General features: G+C 35.1%; 1 protein-coding gene and 1 pseudogene across 1 annotated transcript; one reads left to right on the plus strand and one right to left on the minus strand.

Moving 5' to 3' along the window:
• The first annotated feature begins 1,288 nt into the window (after positions 1-1,288).
• Positions 1,289-3,760, plus strand: LOC113317591 (putative pentatricopeptide repeat-containing protein At3g25060, mitochondrial). Its single transcript, XM_026565755.1, has 2 exons — positions 1,289-3,515; positions 3,663-3,760. The coding sequence occupies exon 1, from the start codon at positions 1,328-1,330 to the stop codon at positions 3,371-3,373; it is 2,046 nt and encodes a 681-aa protein (XP_026421540.1). The 5' UTR covers positions 1,289-1,327; the 3' UTR covers positions 3,374-3,515; positions 3,663-3,760.
• A 6,690-nt stretch (positions 3,761-10,450) lies between these two features.
• Positions 10,451-14,883, minus strand: LOC113317479 (annotated as a pseudogene).
• Between the last annotated feature and the right edge of the window lie 257 nt (positions 14,884-15,140).

Consider the following 15,140-nt stretch of genomic DNA (forward strand, 5'->3'; position numbering starts at 1 on the left):
ATAAAAATTTGATAGCCCCATTAAGTGGTATTGGCCCCAATTTAGCCAGGTTTATAAAACAAGGATTGATTGGGGGCCACAACAAATAATTGGGGGCCTCACTAGTTGGTCTCCCAATAGCATTTTGGGACTACGCCTTATCCCAATTTTTCCAAATGGCTAAACTACCCCAAAACCATTAGTGTTAATTTAGTTGATTAGTTAAGTTAGATTAGTTGTAAATGAAGATCCTTTTGCTCAAAATGAAGGAATCAATACTCAAAATGAAGAACCCAAAGATCTTCAAATTGCATGTTGGTGCTCCAAGTTGTCGATTCATGGTCACTATGCAGCAACTTAGTGTGAGAGTCGTTAGGTCGAGTGTATAATAATCGAACGACCCTTACGAGTCGTCAGTTATGAAAAATCGTCAATCAAGTTTGAAAAAACTAACGATTCAAACCTGCAACTTTTACATATTATGAAAAATCGTCAAGGTATTATTTTATACCATAACGACTCTAATTATCATTTTATCATTCTGACAAAAGGGTCGTTTTCATTTTCATTACTCAGTGGATAATAAACAAGAGTTGTTAATATTTTGATTTATAGATGAACGACTCCTTATCATTTTTTCATTTAATGGAAGGATAAATAAGAGTAGTTAAAATTTAGTCGTTAATATTTTTGTCATTTAGTGGAAAGAGTCGTTAACATTTAGAAATAAATGTTAACATTTTGTCATTTTTATCATAAATAAGAGTCGTTAACATTTAGAAAGAGTCGTTAACATTTTTCTTTATACATGAAAGACTCAACTAAATAGTCGTTATTATTAGTGATGATTCTATGAAATTAAGATGACGACCCTTCCATTTATTTGGTAAGAGAGGTAATTTTTAGTCATATAAAGTCGTTAATGTATAAAAAGGGGTCGTTATAGTAGGATCGTCTATTGGTTCTATAATATATTGACGACTCACGACTCTATTCTGAGAAAAAAAATCTTAAACCCAGATTAAGGGTCGTTATCTCTTACACCTTAGAGATCAACGATTTTTCATACAAAAATAACATGCATATGAAAAATCGTTAGGGAATATAACTATAAAGATTGACGGTCCTTATTTTTAGGAGAAAGGTAAAATGGTACTTTCACCATCATTTTGGAAGTCCTTAACATTTCTGATGTGGGTATAAATTTGGTGAGGCCTCAGGTTATTTTTTGTGGCCCCCAATAAATCCTTGTTATAAAACCCACATGATCTATGCAATTTATTTGTCACCTGTTCTCTTCAAATAAATTCACGTCACGCCCTCTAACTGTGGCATTGGTCTTTTTCACATGTACTATATTCCAAGGGGACCATGGACGAAATCACTATTATCTGTTTGCAAAGACAAAAGATCTGTAGCTCAAGTTCATGCACTAATGATATTGACTGGTATTCTTGTTACTGGGAGTAATAATAATAATAATAACCTACTAATTGCTTCCTATGCAAGAACAGGTGATTTCTTCTCTGCTCGTAGTGTGTTCGATGATTTGCCTCACAGAGGTGTCATGACTTGGAATGCTTTGATCATTGCGTATTCTCGTAAGGGTTCACCAGATGAGGTCATAGGGCTATATCGTCGGATGATTTTAGAAGGAATTAAACCCGATAGTTCAATTTTTACTGTTACTCTTAAAGCGTGTGCTAGCTTGCTTGATTTGAAAACAGGTGAAGAAATTCGAGATCTTGCAATTGAGTATGGATATAAAGATGATGTTTTTGTGTGTTCGTCCGTTCTGAATTTGTATGCAAAGTGCGGGAAGATGGATGAAGCAATGAGGATCTTTGATGGAATGCCAAAAAAGGATCTTGTCTCTTGGACTACTATGATTTCAGGCTTTGTTCGAATTGGCGGATCAATGGAAGCTGTAACTATTTATAGACGGATGCAGAATGAGGGAATGGAAGGTGATGGGATAGTTATGGTGGGTTTACTTCAGTCTTGTGCGAGTCTGGGCGATCTGAAAATGGGTCTCTCTATTCATGGGTACATGATTAGACGAGAATTTACAATGGATGTTGTAGTCCAAACCACTCTAATTGACATGTATGTGAAGAATGGCCTGTTGACTGTTGCTTCCAGTGTTTTCAGAAAGATGAGTTACAGGAATGTGGTTTCTTGGGGAGCTTTGATGTCTGGTTTTGCTCAGAATGGGTTCGCAGGGGAAGCATTTGAGTTGCTGATCCAGATGCAAAGAGATGGATTTAAACCTGACATGGCTTCGCTTCTGAGTGTATTAGTGGCTTGTTCTCATATTGGACTTTTGAAACTGGGCAAATCTGTACATGGATATATTGCGAGGAGGCTTGAATTTGATCACGTCTCTGCTACTGCAATGATTGATATGTACTCAAAATGTGGCTCATTATCAAGTGCCTGCTCTCTTTTTGATCGCGTAAATACAAGAGATATGATCTCTTGGAATGCAATTATTGCAGGCTATGGAGTACATGGACAAGGAAGAGAGGCGCTTTCGATTTTCCTCCAAATGAATGAAACAAATTTAAAACCAGATCATGCTACTTTTGCTTCTCTTCTTTCAGCTTTTAGTCATTCAGGTTTAGTTGAAGAAGGATTACATTGGTTTAATCTGATGGTTACAGATTATAAGATCCAACCTCATGAAAAGCATTATGTCTGCGTGGTTGATCTTTTGGCTCGAGCAGGCCGAGTTGAAGAAGCTCATGAGCTAATCGAAGCCATGGTTAATGAACCAGGGATTGCAGTTTGGGTAGCTCTACTTTCGGGTTGTCGAAACAAAGTGAATATAGACTTCGGACAAAAAATAGCAAATAAAGTTCTTCAGTTAAAACCAGATGATCCAGGAATTTATGCTTTGGTCTCTAATGTATTTGCCGCAGCAAGAAACTGGGATGCAGTTGCTAGCGTGAGAAAGCTAATGAGGAACAGTGGAAGGAAGAAAATACCCGGATATAGTGTAGCAGAGGTTAATGGCAGGCTGCACGCATTTTTAGTTGAAGATAAAAGCCACCCTCAACATGAAAAGATTGTAGCCATGTTAGAATGGCTTGATCAAGAAATGAGAAAGATGGGTTATGTACCAAACACAGAATTCGTATTGCACGATCTTGATGAAGAAGTAAAGCAGAGAATGTTATTTAATCACAGTGAGAGATTAGCAATTGCGTTTGCATTACTGAATACTGGACCTGGGGCGAGACTTTTAATAACTAAGAACCTTAGAGTTTGTGGGGATTGTCACGAAGCAACCAAATTCATTTCCAAGATTGTTGATAGAGAGATTGTGGTGAGAGACGTAAAGCGATTCCATCATTTCAAGGATGGGTTTTGCTCTTGTGGGGATTACTGGTGAGCTTTCACTCAGTGACTGGACGTATGATGAATCTGAAGACGCTGTCAGCTTTTTCCAGCAGCCTTAATTTGTATAAATTTGTCAGGAACTGAACAAGATATTTTCAAGGAAAAGAAGTTGGATCGGGATTGAGTATAAGGAGGTGATTTTAAGACACTTTTATAAGAGCCATTAAAGTTTTCAAATATTCTTTTGTCGCAGAAGTAGCATTGTATTCAGTTTGGGACGACCCTTGTTCATGTTGTAATTATACTCATCCGGGATGTTGGCATATACTTTGTAGGTGTAGACGAATTGTGGAAGTCTCGTAAGAGCCGTCTTATAGACCAGGCCAGGCCAGCTAGGCTATTGCCTACAGCCTCACAATGTTGGGGCCCAAAATTTTAGTTTTCCTTGCGCTTTTTTTTTTTTTTTTTTGAAGCATTATGTGTTGTTTTTACTGTAAGCACCGTCTACTACTTTCCAATTCCATCTATCTACCTAATTTTGCACACTTTTACGTAAGAACATTAGAATTTAATAATGTATTAAGCAATTTTCTTCAAACTAATTTAGGTGTCTTATTTTCTAGTAAATTCATAAAAAATTTGATGGATATCAATATTGCCACTTGAAAAAGTTTAAATTTTGATCCAATACCTCTTCTTTCTTTGGAAGCATATTATATAGATTTAAACTAAAAAGAAATTACTAGTGGGTAAGTTACAACACATTGAGTCATAGTTACATATAATCTTAAAAAACAGGATCTACTATTCCCAAAATTTTATTTTCAAAAGACCTTCGTTGACGGTATGTCGCCTGATTTCCTAGTGCATTAGCCGTCTGGTTGGCATCTATATAAATATTATGGACTGCATGATAATAAGGGATCGTAGCAAGCCTCCGATTTTGTTGATCATATTTCGCAAGTACGATGGTGTCTCGACCGGAATATGGGGTGAAATGAATGAGTTTTTGTGAGTTAAATTAAGCAAAAAAAAAATAAAAAAAAATCATTGTCTATTTGTTGTTGCTCTGACTACCATAAGTATGGCCCATGTTTCTACTACTAAAATCGTTCCTAGAGGTTTGGCATTGATATGATCATGGTAGTTGACTGTAAGTTTGATGTTACAATTAATGGAAAAATCATAGTATAACAAAAATCATCAAACTGGAAAAGACCAAAACATCAAGTATCAACTCTTGCAAATCAAGATCCATGTTAAAGCATTGCTCGGTTGAACCCACAAGTATTGGTATGTCAAGCTTGTTGTCGATGTTAAATGACTAAAACTATATCTTGATTTACAGTATACTAAAGTCAGTCTCGGCCTGGGATTAAAGCATGATAGTTGAGTATCAGAAATCACTAAATACCCTCAAAAAATTTAAAACTGAAGAACAACGACGACATGTGCGAGAATTTCATTGACAATGGTATGTGAAGAATGACTATCCTATTTACTCATTATTTCTACCATTAAATCTTCTAAGACAATGTCGTATGACTTTTATATGATGAACCACAAAGAAGAAGATATCAACTCAAGCACTGGATGTTCATAGGTCTCATCACTTATAAGGTTGAGAATAATTTTTATTGTTCAAAAAACTTTGTATTCGAAATATAGCTAAAAACGTCAAATTGTACTTTTCACAAACTGATTTATTAGTTCGTGAACTATGATTATTTTTTTTGATGTTACTGAACTCCAAGGTACATAAGTGCTCACAAACTGATTTTTAGGTTTGCGGATTACGTCATTTCAAGGTGTTCCCAGACAATTTTTGAAATTTGCTCTTGTGTTCATAAACTCATTTTTCAGTTTGCGAACTATGTGTTGTTGGTTATGTTTCTAGACAATTCAAACATATTGAGTTCGGGAACCACTTTCTTAGTGTGCGAAGTGGTCTGTTTTTGGATGTCACCGAACTCCAACAGTTCTTGATGGTTCGCAAACTATACTTGGATATTCATGAGCTAACTTTTATGCATGGTTCTTTAATCGAAAAATTTGCGGGTGCATATTCTTCTTTGTATTTGAAGGCAAACTTCTCATGTGCTTACATGGTTTCTTTTCTTTGGAAGCATTCTATGTTAAGTACTTTAGTTTGTTTGGGATCAAAGTAATTCTTTAGCATGAAAACTAGTTCACGGGGTTGATTTGATCACAAAAAACTATTGCTTGAATACACAAAAAAAAAAAAAAAAACATTGTTAACAAAATTAAATTTTTGAATTTTCATTCGGTAACCTCCCATAAACAAATACGGCAATGCATTACATACAACACACAATATGGAAGACCTAAATATAAAATTAAGCAAAACCATAAAGATTAAAATATTTTCATATGTTAAGCGAAACTACCTAAACATAATTCTACCTAAATATAATGTTAAGCAAAACTACCTAAATAAAATTCTAAATATCTTCGGATGCACTCGAATAGAGAATTTAAGCTAATAATGATTGTCACGGCCTTTGGCTGCCATGTTTACTGTAGTATTCTAGTATATATATTTTTAGCTCCTAGTTGGAAATCCTGACTCCTCCACTGCTTATGACAATCACCCATACCGTCCTTCTCTAACTCTTTGGTAGCGACTTGAAGGTAGCGGCCAACTAAGAGACAAGGATTATAACAGATAATTAGTTATTAGTCATAATAAGAACAACATCAATATGTACCACCAATAACTTAAGTGTTTGCAGTTTATGACATTGGTATATGTACGCATTCTTTATATGTATATGTATAAAGAATTATTCAGACTATATACGCATTCTTTATATGTATATGTATAGCCTAGTTGACTAGTCCCTCAAGACCCCAGGCACCCATCAAAAAAATTATGTAGAAAATCTTTCAAACCCAATAAGACATCTCTTACCTATAAAAATTCTCTTCACTAGCATCATTAACAACGAGTTCTGAACTTATAATTGCACCATTTCTAACCACAATTATCTCCACAGATTTCCCAATATTAACCATTAGTATACCAAAAATCTGCAGCAAATTATGACACAAACAATTTTTAAAAACTGTTCAACACAAAAAAAATAAACAAGATGAAATCATGTTAATATATAATGTCAGTATCAAATGATGATGATGTTACCTCTAACAAACTCTGTACTGGATTTTCATTACATTTAACAATGGGATCTACTTCTTGCAGTCCGGCGATATTAGCAGAAGATCCCGCCGTAACCTAGTCAAAAGGTTACACAATTAACTACGTAATTATTATTCAACAGATGAAATATTTTGATTTAGTTTCGTTCGACAGATGAATGACATACATTTTTGATGAATACACCTTTGAAGTTGTTTGAGACTGCCAGCTTCTCTATCTTGTCTACACTTACAACATAGAGATTTGCCATCTCCATTCCATATAAAGGTCGGCATACCCTCCTGTGTAAACATACCGATTATTAAATATTTAAAACCGTTAATGACGTTTTTAAGTTAAACCATTCCTAGATTGAACAATTGTAAGATGATTTGTAACATGCCTAGAGTCTTTAAACTTTTTAAGGAGTTTGGAAACAACGTTAATCGGTAGAAACGATGTGAACTTCAAATTATATAAAGGGAAAAATATCGTTTGGTCCCTTTTTAGGTGGCCCATGTCTGTTTGGTCCTTTAGGAAAACACCTTTACTGTTTGGTCCATAATTATTTAAAAATATTAAACTGACAAAAGTATCCTTCCGTATTAATTCTTACTTATTTTTTTATAGCAGTTCATTCCAGAAATGAAGTCCATATAAAAACCTATACAAACCAGAGTTCATTCCAGAAATGAAGTCCATATAAAAACCTATACAAACAGGCTTCATTCCAGAAAATGAAGTCCATATAAAAACCTATACAAACCAGAGTTCATTCCAGAAATGAAGTCCATATAAAAACCTAAAAAAACAGACTTCATTCCAGAAATGAAGTCCATATAAAAACCTATACAAACCAGAGTTCATTCCAGAAATGAAGTCCATATAAAAACCTATGCAAACAGACTTCATTCCATAAATGAAGTCCATATAAAAACCTATACAAATCAGACTTCATTCCATAAATGAAGTCCATATAAAAACCTATACAAATCAGACTTCATTCCAGAAATGAAGTCCATATAAAAACCAATACAAATCAGACTTCATTCCAGAAATGAAGTCCATATAAAAACCTATACAAACCAGACTTCATTTCTGGAATGAACTCCATATAAAAACATCAACAACATCATCTTCATATTCAATAACAGCAGCAGTAGCAAAGAACTTCATCAAAATCCATCGTCGTCATTCATCTTCAACAACAGCAGCAACAAAAAACGACGAAAAACACCCAAATCTTCATCTTCTTCATCGATTTCAACAACATCATATTCATCGTCGTCTTCAACATCATCTTCATCGATTTCATCATCTTCATCGTCGTCTTCAACAGAAACAACATCGTCGTCTTCATCTTCTTCTTTATCAAGAAAGCAACATAAAAAACCCTAAAAACAGAGTTCATCTTCATCTTCAACACAAGAAGCGGCAGCAACATGAGATCGTCGTCGTCTTCTTCATCAAGTAGATCGGGTTTGTCATCGTCTTTAACATGAAATCTGGTCAAATCATCAAGAAAAAAAAAGAAAAGAGAGAGAAAAGTACATCTGAAAAAGAAAAGAAGATGAGAGAGAAAACAAATCTTATGAGATATTTTCTAGTAATTTTGGTATGTATGTGGTCACCCTAAGACCAAACCATTATTTTCTAGGACCAAATAATAATATAACGGTATTTCAGCCACTACATGATGACATTTAAATCATCCATGACGTCATCCTAGGACCAAATCATTATTTTTAGGACCAAAATATAATTTATATTTTCAAATAGGACCAAACAGAGGTCAACTGGCCTAGACTCATCCTAATATATTATTTCTAGGACCTAACGATATTTCCTACTTATAGAAATTCAGTCCAATTACTTTTCCACGACAATTGATTAGCGTCCCCCCGACACCACTCTAGGAGGAAAAAAAAAGTAATCCTATCAATACAGATGCCATCCTAACTAAAAATAATTTTCAATATTTTACCGATTCATATAAGAGATGAAAAGTTAAAATATTTTTGCTGTCCTGCAATCTGCTCTTAAGAGCTCTTTGCAATCCATCAAGACTGCAAAAGAAAAGATAAAAAAAATCAACTACAAGCAACATAGACGTTTAAAGCATTCTGTTAAAATAATTTACGTAGATAAAATATACCTGAATTGACCAGGAGCTACCATGAATTCAGCATCTTCAAAACGACCAAGAGCTATTACCATTTCACCGGGACATATTTTTAAAAAAAAGATGAATTTGGCGGACATATAGTTCTTGCAACTGTACTAACATTATCCTCCTCTAGGTGTAAGCTAACATAGTCATCCAAATGCATCTGATTCGCAACAGGCAACGCTATTTCAGACTTTATTTTGACGATGAGAATGTTTTAATGTAAATCGTAAAAATCGACTTTGCCTTCAAAGAATCGACCATCAAAAAGCTGCACTTCAATCTGGAATTTCAATACGTCCCATTAGTTTTTTTTTTCTTTCAGTGTATCATGAAAAGATAAAATTTATATTCTAACAAATCATTTACTAAAAAGCAAGAATCATCTTACCTTGAGATAGCATCGGTCCTTACAAGACTCGCTGAAGTAAGTATTGAACTTATAAATATGCTACCAGACTATTCGCATGCTATAATTATTCCGGAACCAAGTTAAATTTAATAATTATAAAAATTATATCATGACTCATACCGAGTTTTAGTTGGTAGATTAGCAACAAACTGAGCCCAACACCTTATAATAAAGATATAATACTAAAATAAATGAGTGAATTAGATACACACCATTCGTAGAGGCGATGCTCACAATAGACCGAGAAGCCTTCAAAGCTGCTCTTTTTACCTCGATTGCTAAATCCATATTCTTGTATACATAAGTGTCGAATTTCTCGTCAAAGGAATTGACCTTGATCCTAGAAAGACCTGTTCACAAAAAATATAAAAGAATGTCGTAAAGCACTAAGCACTTGTTATCATTAAAATATAACAGAATGATGCTAAGTCTCTGAATTCACAAAAAATAATCCGAAGAAAGTAAGATTGTTAGTGGTGACACAATTATCTAAAAATCAGTTTACGAGGGTTTTAGATACAAACACTTGAGCATGACTACACCACTTACAAAAACAAATACAAAGCTACTAATGTGGTAGCAGTTTACCGAGGATTTGGTTGGAAAAAAATTTATGTGAATTTTGGTATCCTTTTCATTAATCTGACACCCTGCTAGTTAAAAAAAAGAATAACTATGCTTACACCTATGGTGCATGGCATCTCTTTTGCGTTTCCATGGACCAAAATCCGCAAACCCAGAGCGTCCATCAAAAGGCATTGCCAAACAGTTTCCCCCTGCCAAAGAAAAAACAGAACTATAAGTTGAATGGTGAAAAACTCAAGGACTAAAAAGTATATCCATATCAATGGACTAGAAACTTCTAACTAAATCGAGCTCGGAAATTCGAGTCCAAAATTTCGACTCAGAATAGTCCATCACAGTGAGGCAAGAAAGAAAATAAACTTTTCTTCGTCGAAGTTACCTTAAGATCTACATCGGAGATCGATATTTTGACCAGAGATTTTGTTGGAGACAAGGTAGGTGGTAAAAAAATAACTAGCCGGAGAGAGACGAGAGAGTATCTGTCACGCCCTAAGTTCAGAGATATATGAAGGTTATAAAGGTGGACCGAAAAAAGCTATTGAAGGTTATGCTATGATTTCCAAACATTACCGCGGGGCAGGACTACCCAAAACAGCGCACACACATGTTTAGGCGGTTTTGGAGTGGTCCATCCACGTCCAATCCGAAGATTGGTCATCAGCAGATAGACGGATGGGCGGATTGGTAAGCGGATTATTATGTGTGTTAATGCTTGAATTGATCAATAGTATTTCGTAGACAGGGATGAAACTTAAGGGCTTGGGAGCCAATAAGAGTGATTATTATCAAATAATGTTCAGTTTAATTGGAGAAAGAAAAACTACTATGAGAATGTTGAATCCTTGTTATACATACATATGGAAGTATTCGACTGACTGCGAAAGCAACAATGCAATCAAAGAACATCATACGAATTGGAAGACATTGCTAATAGAAGGAGCACGAAATCAATTAACCATCATTCGGTTCACATCTGCTCCAATGCTGTCTTACTGATAGGAATTACACCACATGATGTTACTAGAGCATCTACAAGTACATCATGGGGTGTCATAGGGATGACTCCCCCATCCAAGATTTGACGAGAGTAAGACAAGGCAACTGCAAAAAAGAAAAGAAATGCAGCCAAAACTTATACGAGGAAAATAAATTGATAACTAAAAACAACATGAAGAGCAAATGCTTCAAAAAAAACAAAAGCATGATTTGAAAATAGTTGTTTCTACCTAGGAGAGGTTGTTTCCACCACCGTTCGGAAGCAAGTGCTTGATATTTCAGCAGAAATGTGTCGTAATACCTATTATCCATGCACAACAAATAAGAAAAGTAGAAAACGAAATTCCAGTCGATCAACCAAAAAAATAATGTAAAATTCAAGATACAAGTATGCTAAAAGGAAAATAAAAATTGCTGTTAAAAAGTAAGCACAATATATGTCATGAATTTACCCTCCACCACGACCCAAGCGTCTTCCTGATTTATCAAAAGCAAGTCCTGTCAACAAAAACAACAGGAGGCGAGGCACCCAGTTAAAAAATGGAACCAATATAATCCTTAAAACAACCAAGAAAAAAGGAAAAAGAAATAAACTCACCAGGCAGGATGAACAGGTCAACTGGATCACTTGCCTGCATAACTGCACAGGACAAAAATTCCTTTTAGGTAGAACAACCCAAGTTCTGTTGTCCTCTAAAAACGAGACCGCAAATTCCAGATGAAAGAATATGATCTTTTAAGTGTGATTCCCAATGAATCAATCATTAAGAGGGTCAAATACAGCAATGAGCAAAAGAGGTGATCTTTTTATCTAGCTGCAATAGACTAAATACGACAAACTGCTACTTATCATCCTTGTGACACTTGTGATCTAACAGCAAAACAACTTTGAGGTCCCCAAGGTGAAGAGTACTACTGAAGTAGCCTATCTAATGTTTGGTGAACAGAAAATTTGAACATACGAATTTTCTGAAACAATGTAATAGTGGACGCTTCATTGTAAATCTGACGAGTTGTGTCAAAAAGGTAAACTATCAACAAAACCAGACCAGAAATAAGAAACGAAACAACTATAAAGAAGCAAGGGAAATATATTATAAGAATAACATACCATCTTCATGCTGATTTCCATCAGAATCTTCTGGTGCTGGTTCCAAAATGTTCATCGAGTTTGCTATTAGGTCATGAATGCTTGAGATGTTGAACATCCTCATATGACAATTCTTATCCTCCATCCTTGGAACATATAGCTTCTTCTTTATCTGGGTGTGATTATCTTGATCTGTACAGCAACAACTAACAAATTACATGAGATTAGACATAACATTTTAGTATAACCAGTAAGATGAGTCTTGAGACCGTATAACCACATACCAGCTAGTTATCAAAGAATAAATACTAAGGTTAATAAGGAGGTACAACCAGTAAGAATAAGGAGGTGCACTATCGGGATGTTTGAGCAATTGCTTGTATTTTTTGACATATTGACGAGAATTACATCTACTGGTTAAAAATCCAACCTAAATGCACGCAGCCAAGCTGTTCAAAATTGTTTTAGAGTATCATACAGGTCTTCATAGGCGAAAAGAGGGATAGATTGACCTTGAAAACGAAACAATTAAACTACAAAAACTACAAAAAAATATAAATGAAAAATGGTTAAAAATATATATAAGCAAAACCACGCACTCATCCTGAATCTGATAATCCTATAAATAAATCAATTGAATGTTACAGTTGCTTAGAAGTTAGAAAGCAAATTGTTGTCCTATTTCAGTTGCCAATATGTGGGATCCAACATGGTTGAAATTGACTCCAAAACTCTGCGTAAATCATGCTTGTGATGACTAGTGATAGTTTTATCGCGAAACCGCAAAAGAATATGAATAAGGAAAGGTTGATAGGAAGGCCGAGAATTGATGGCTGATTACAGTCTGGTTTTTCCTTTCGATCAATAAGAATTACTTAATACCTGATGTGTTCAAATTACTTTGCTACTAATTGGGCATCATTGCGTAATTTTATCCAGCACAGTATACCTTGGCTCTGTGAGTTATGCAGAGATAAAATCGGCAAAAATGCCTGCTAAACTGAAGCGTCAATTCTAGATTTCCTGCATAAATAGACGATCAGCTCATCGACCAAAAAATATTTGTTGAATGTCAGCCTCAAATATGAATTGTTCTCCACAAATCTCTGACTTCCACTATCTGCTTTGCTCCCATGTAATTTCCTTTCTTCTTTATTTACAACAAAATGGTCTAGGAATGGTATGCATGACTCAGCTATTTGAGAGCCAACTTTCACATATCAACCCAGTCAGATCTGTCTAACTCATCTCTAACCTTCCATCTGATTTTCATCAAAATGAAACCCAAAAAACTGCACTACCTACTAATGAGCTCTACCACCATCATCCACAAGAACAAAGCATTATAGTCACTTTGGATGGCAACCTGAATCTTGCTACGCTAGGCAAATTATGATGAGCATTGTCCTGTTAAAGCATCCTACTAAATAATCTCAATCATTGTTTAAAACCTAAGCAGTTTGCAGGGAAATTGATGGCAGAGTCTATGTAGCTAATGTGGCTCACTTGACTAGAACTGCAACGAGTCTAAATCCTACTTTTACACCCAGTTGAATATTTACTTCACTGCAAGTAAATTTCGATGGTGTACAGGTCTCAGGTATCATTCATATTCTTTTTATTTAGTGTTTTTTTGTTAACGTATAGTTTTCCCATTATATCCTTTGTTTCTTTGTGTTCATGTAGATGCATACCATGGTTGGATATTGTACAGTGTCTTGTCTGTAATTGCATTCACATAGAGCCGGTAGTCCATCTCTTTTTTTTGTCTTTCTTCAACTATTAATCATACAGGCATATCCTGCTGTTAGAGTTGGTAGTAACTCGAAGATTAAATGGGAATCTAGGATAGAGGATGGATTGTACGGTAGAGATTTCAGATACTGGTTCATTTGTTCATTTTCATTATATCCAGAGTGTCTGTCTGAACTAACCTGTTCAACTAAATTTTTGGCGTTAATGGAAAAGAACTCGATGACAGAACCATGGGATTTTCATTTATATGATACTATGATAGCATTCAGAGTCTGTGGTTTTCATACTTTCACAAATTACACGAGGTTGCCAAATTGCATTCACGTCTAATTGCCTATGTACATCTATTAGCAGAAATTGTTAATAACTTTTAATGCAGTAAATGCACCTTACAGGGTATCATAAGAACTTAAAAGTCGAGCATAGATATGTGAAATGAATGATACATACCTTTAGGTGGATGGGACAAGATTTGCTCAAGAATCTGTGATGTTTCTACTTCCCGTAAGGGAGTACAGCTTATATACGCACACAGCCTCTTACTGGATTTAAACCACGATGATTCCAGTACAAGATTCTGTATAGCAGTATCTGCAAAGAAGCAAATGTTAGAAGATGGACACCAACACTGCCTCTGCGCTCAACTTAAATTTCCAAGTTCAATATTTCTTTCTGATATGTTTATGCTTGTTCCTACAGGTTCATTAACACCTTGTAAATAATATAAAAAAGCTGAGACAAAGAGTCTTTTCTGCATATCCAGAAGTGATAATATAAATACATCATCTTCAATTCAATTTAGACTACAAAGTAGAAATAGTAGTAGCTTGGATTTCCAGCAATATTCTTCAAGTAATTTTATCTTATTTAGAATTCTATTACTTATCAATACACAATTTAGCTGTTTAATATGAATTAATCAACAAATTTCATTTTACAAATCTGATTCAGTTAAATCTAATCTCAAGCACAGATTGAAAATCAGCAGATTTGTTCTAATTAGGACATAAAACCCACCTAATTCAACAACCGTAATCCACAAAATTACATTAATAATTAGGGCCATAATAAAAAAAAATTGAAGTCTAACCTTCTTGAGATTTCTGAGAAGAAGGCATGGATTTGAGATCTTTCTTGACTTCGGTTCTAAGAATTCGTTTCTGTCGAAGAGAGAATCAAGATCAGGGTTTGCACTTCCGCTTCCGGACATTGTGATGTTGGAGGAGGTGGAGTAAGAATGAGATCTGGTGTATTGGATAGTAGTAGGACGACGAGAGGAGGAGAAGAAGAAGAGTGATGATGGAGTTGGTGGTGCTGGTAGTGTTGCTGCTGTGCGCGCTTATTGGTTCATCAACGAATTTTTTAGTACTAGTAGAATTAGCTGCCTGCGGGTTCTCATTTCAGTCTTTTTATATTCTATTTTTCACTCCCACGCCACTTCATCATTCTTATAGACTTGTGCACATGTTGATAAAATGACACTCTAACAAATAACTTCTCAACTGCAATTTTAGTTAAGTTTCTAGTCACTCACACTTGCATTCAAATAGCTTAGAATGTGATGCTTTTGTTGCATTTGAGAAGTACTGGCAAAGTGCAATCTGGATCAGAAGCTCAGAGAACAAAAAAAAAAAAATCACCACATTGCGTGCTT

This window comes from Papaver somniferum, chromosome 10 (assembly GCF_003573695.1).
Source record: "Papaver somniferum cultivar HN1 chromosome 10, ASM357369v1, whole genome shotgun sequence".
NCBI classification, from domain to species: domain Eukaryota; kingdom Viridiplantae; phylum Streptophyta; class Magnoliopsida; order Ranunculales; family Papaveraceae; genus Papaver; species Papaver somniferum.

Bases quoted from the DNA above. Each gene is read 5' to 3' on its own strand.
- LOC113317591 (XM_026565755.1), top strand. From the start codon at position 1,328: ATGTACTATATTCCAAGGGGACCATGGACGAAATCACTATTATCTGTT.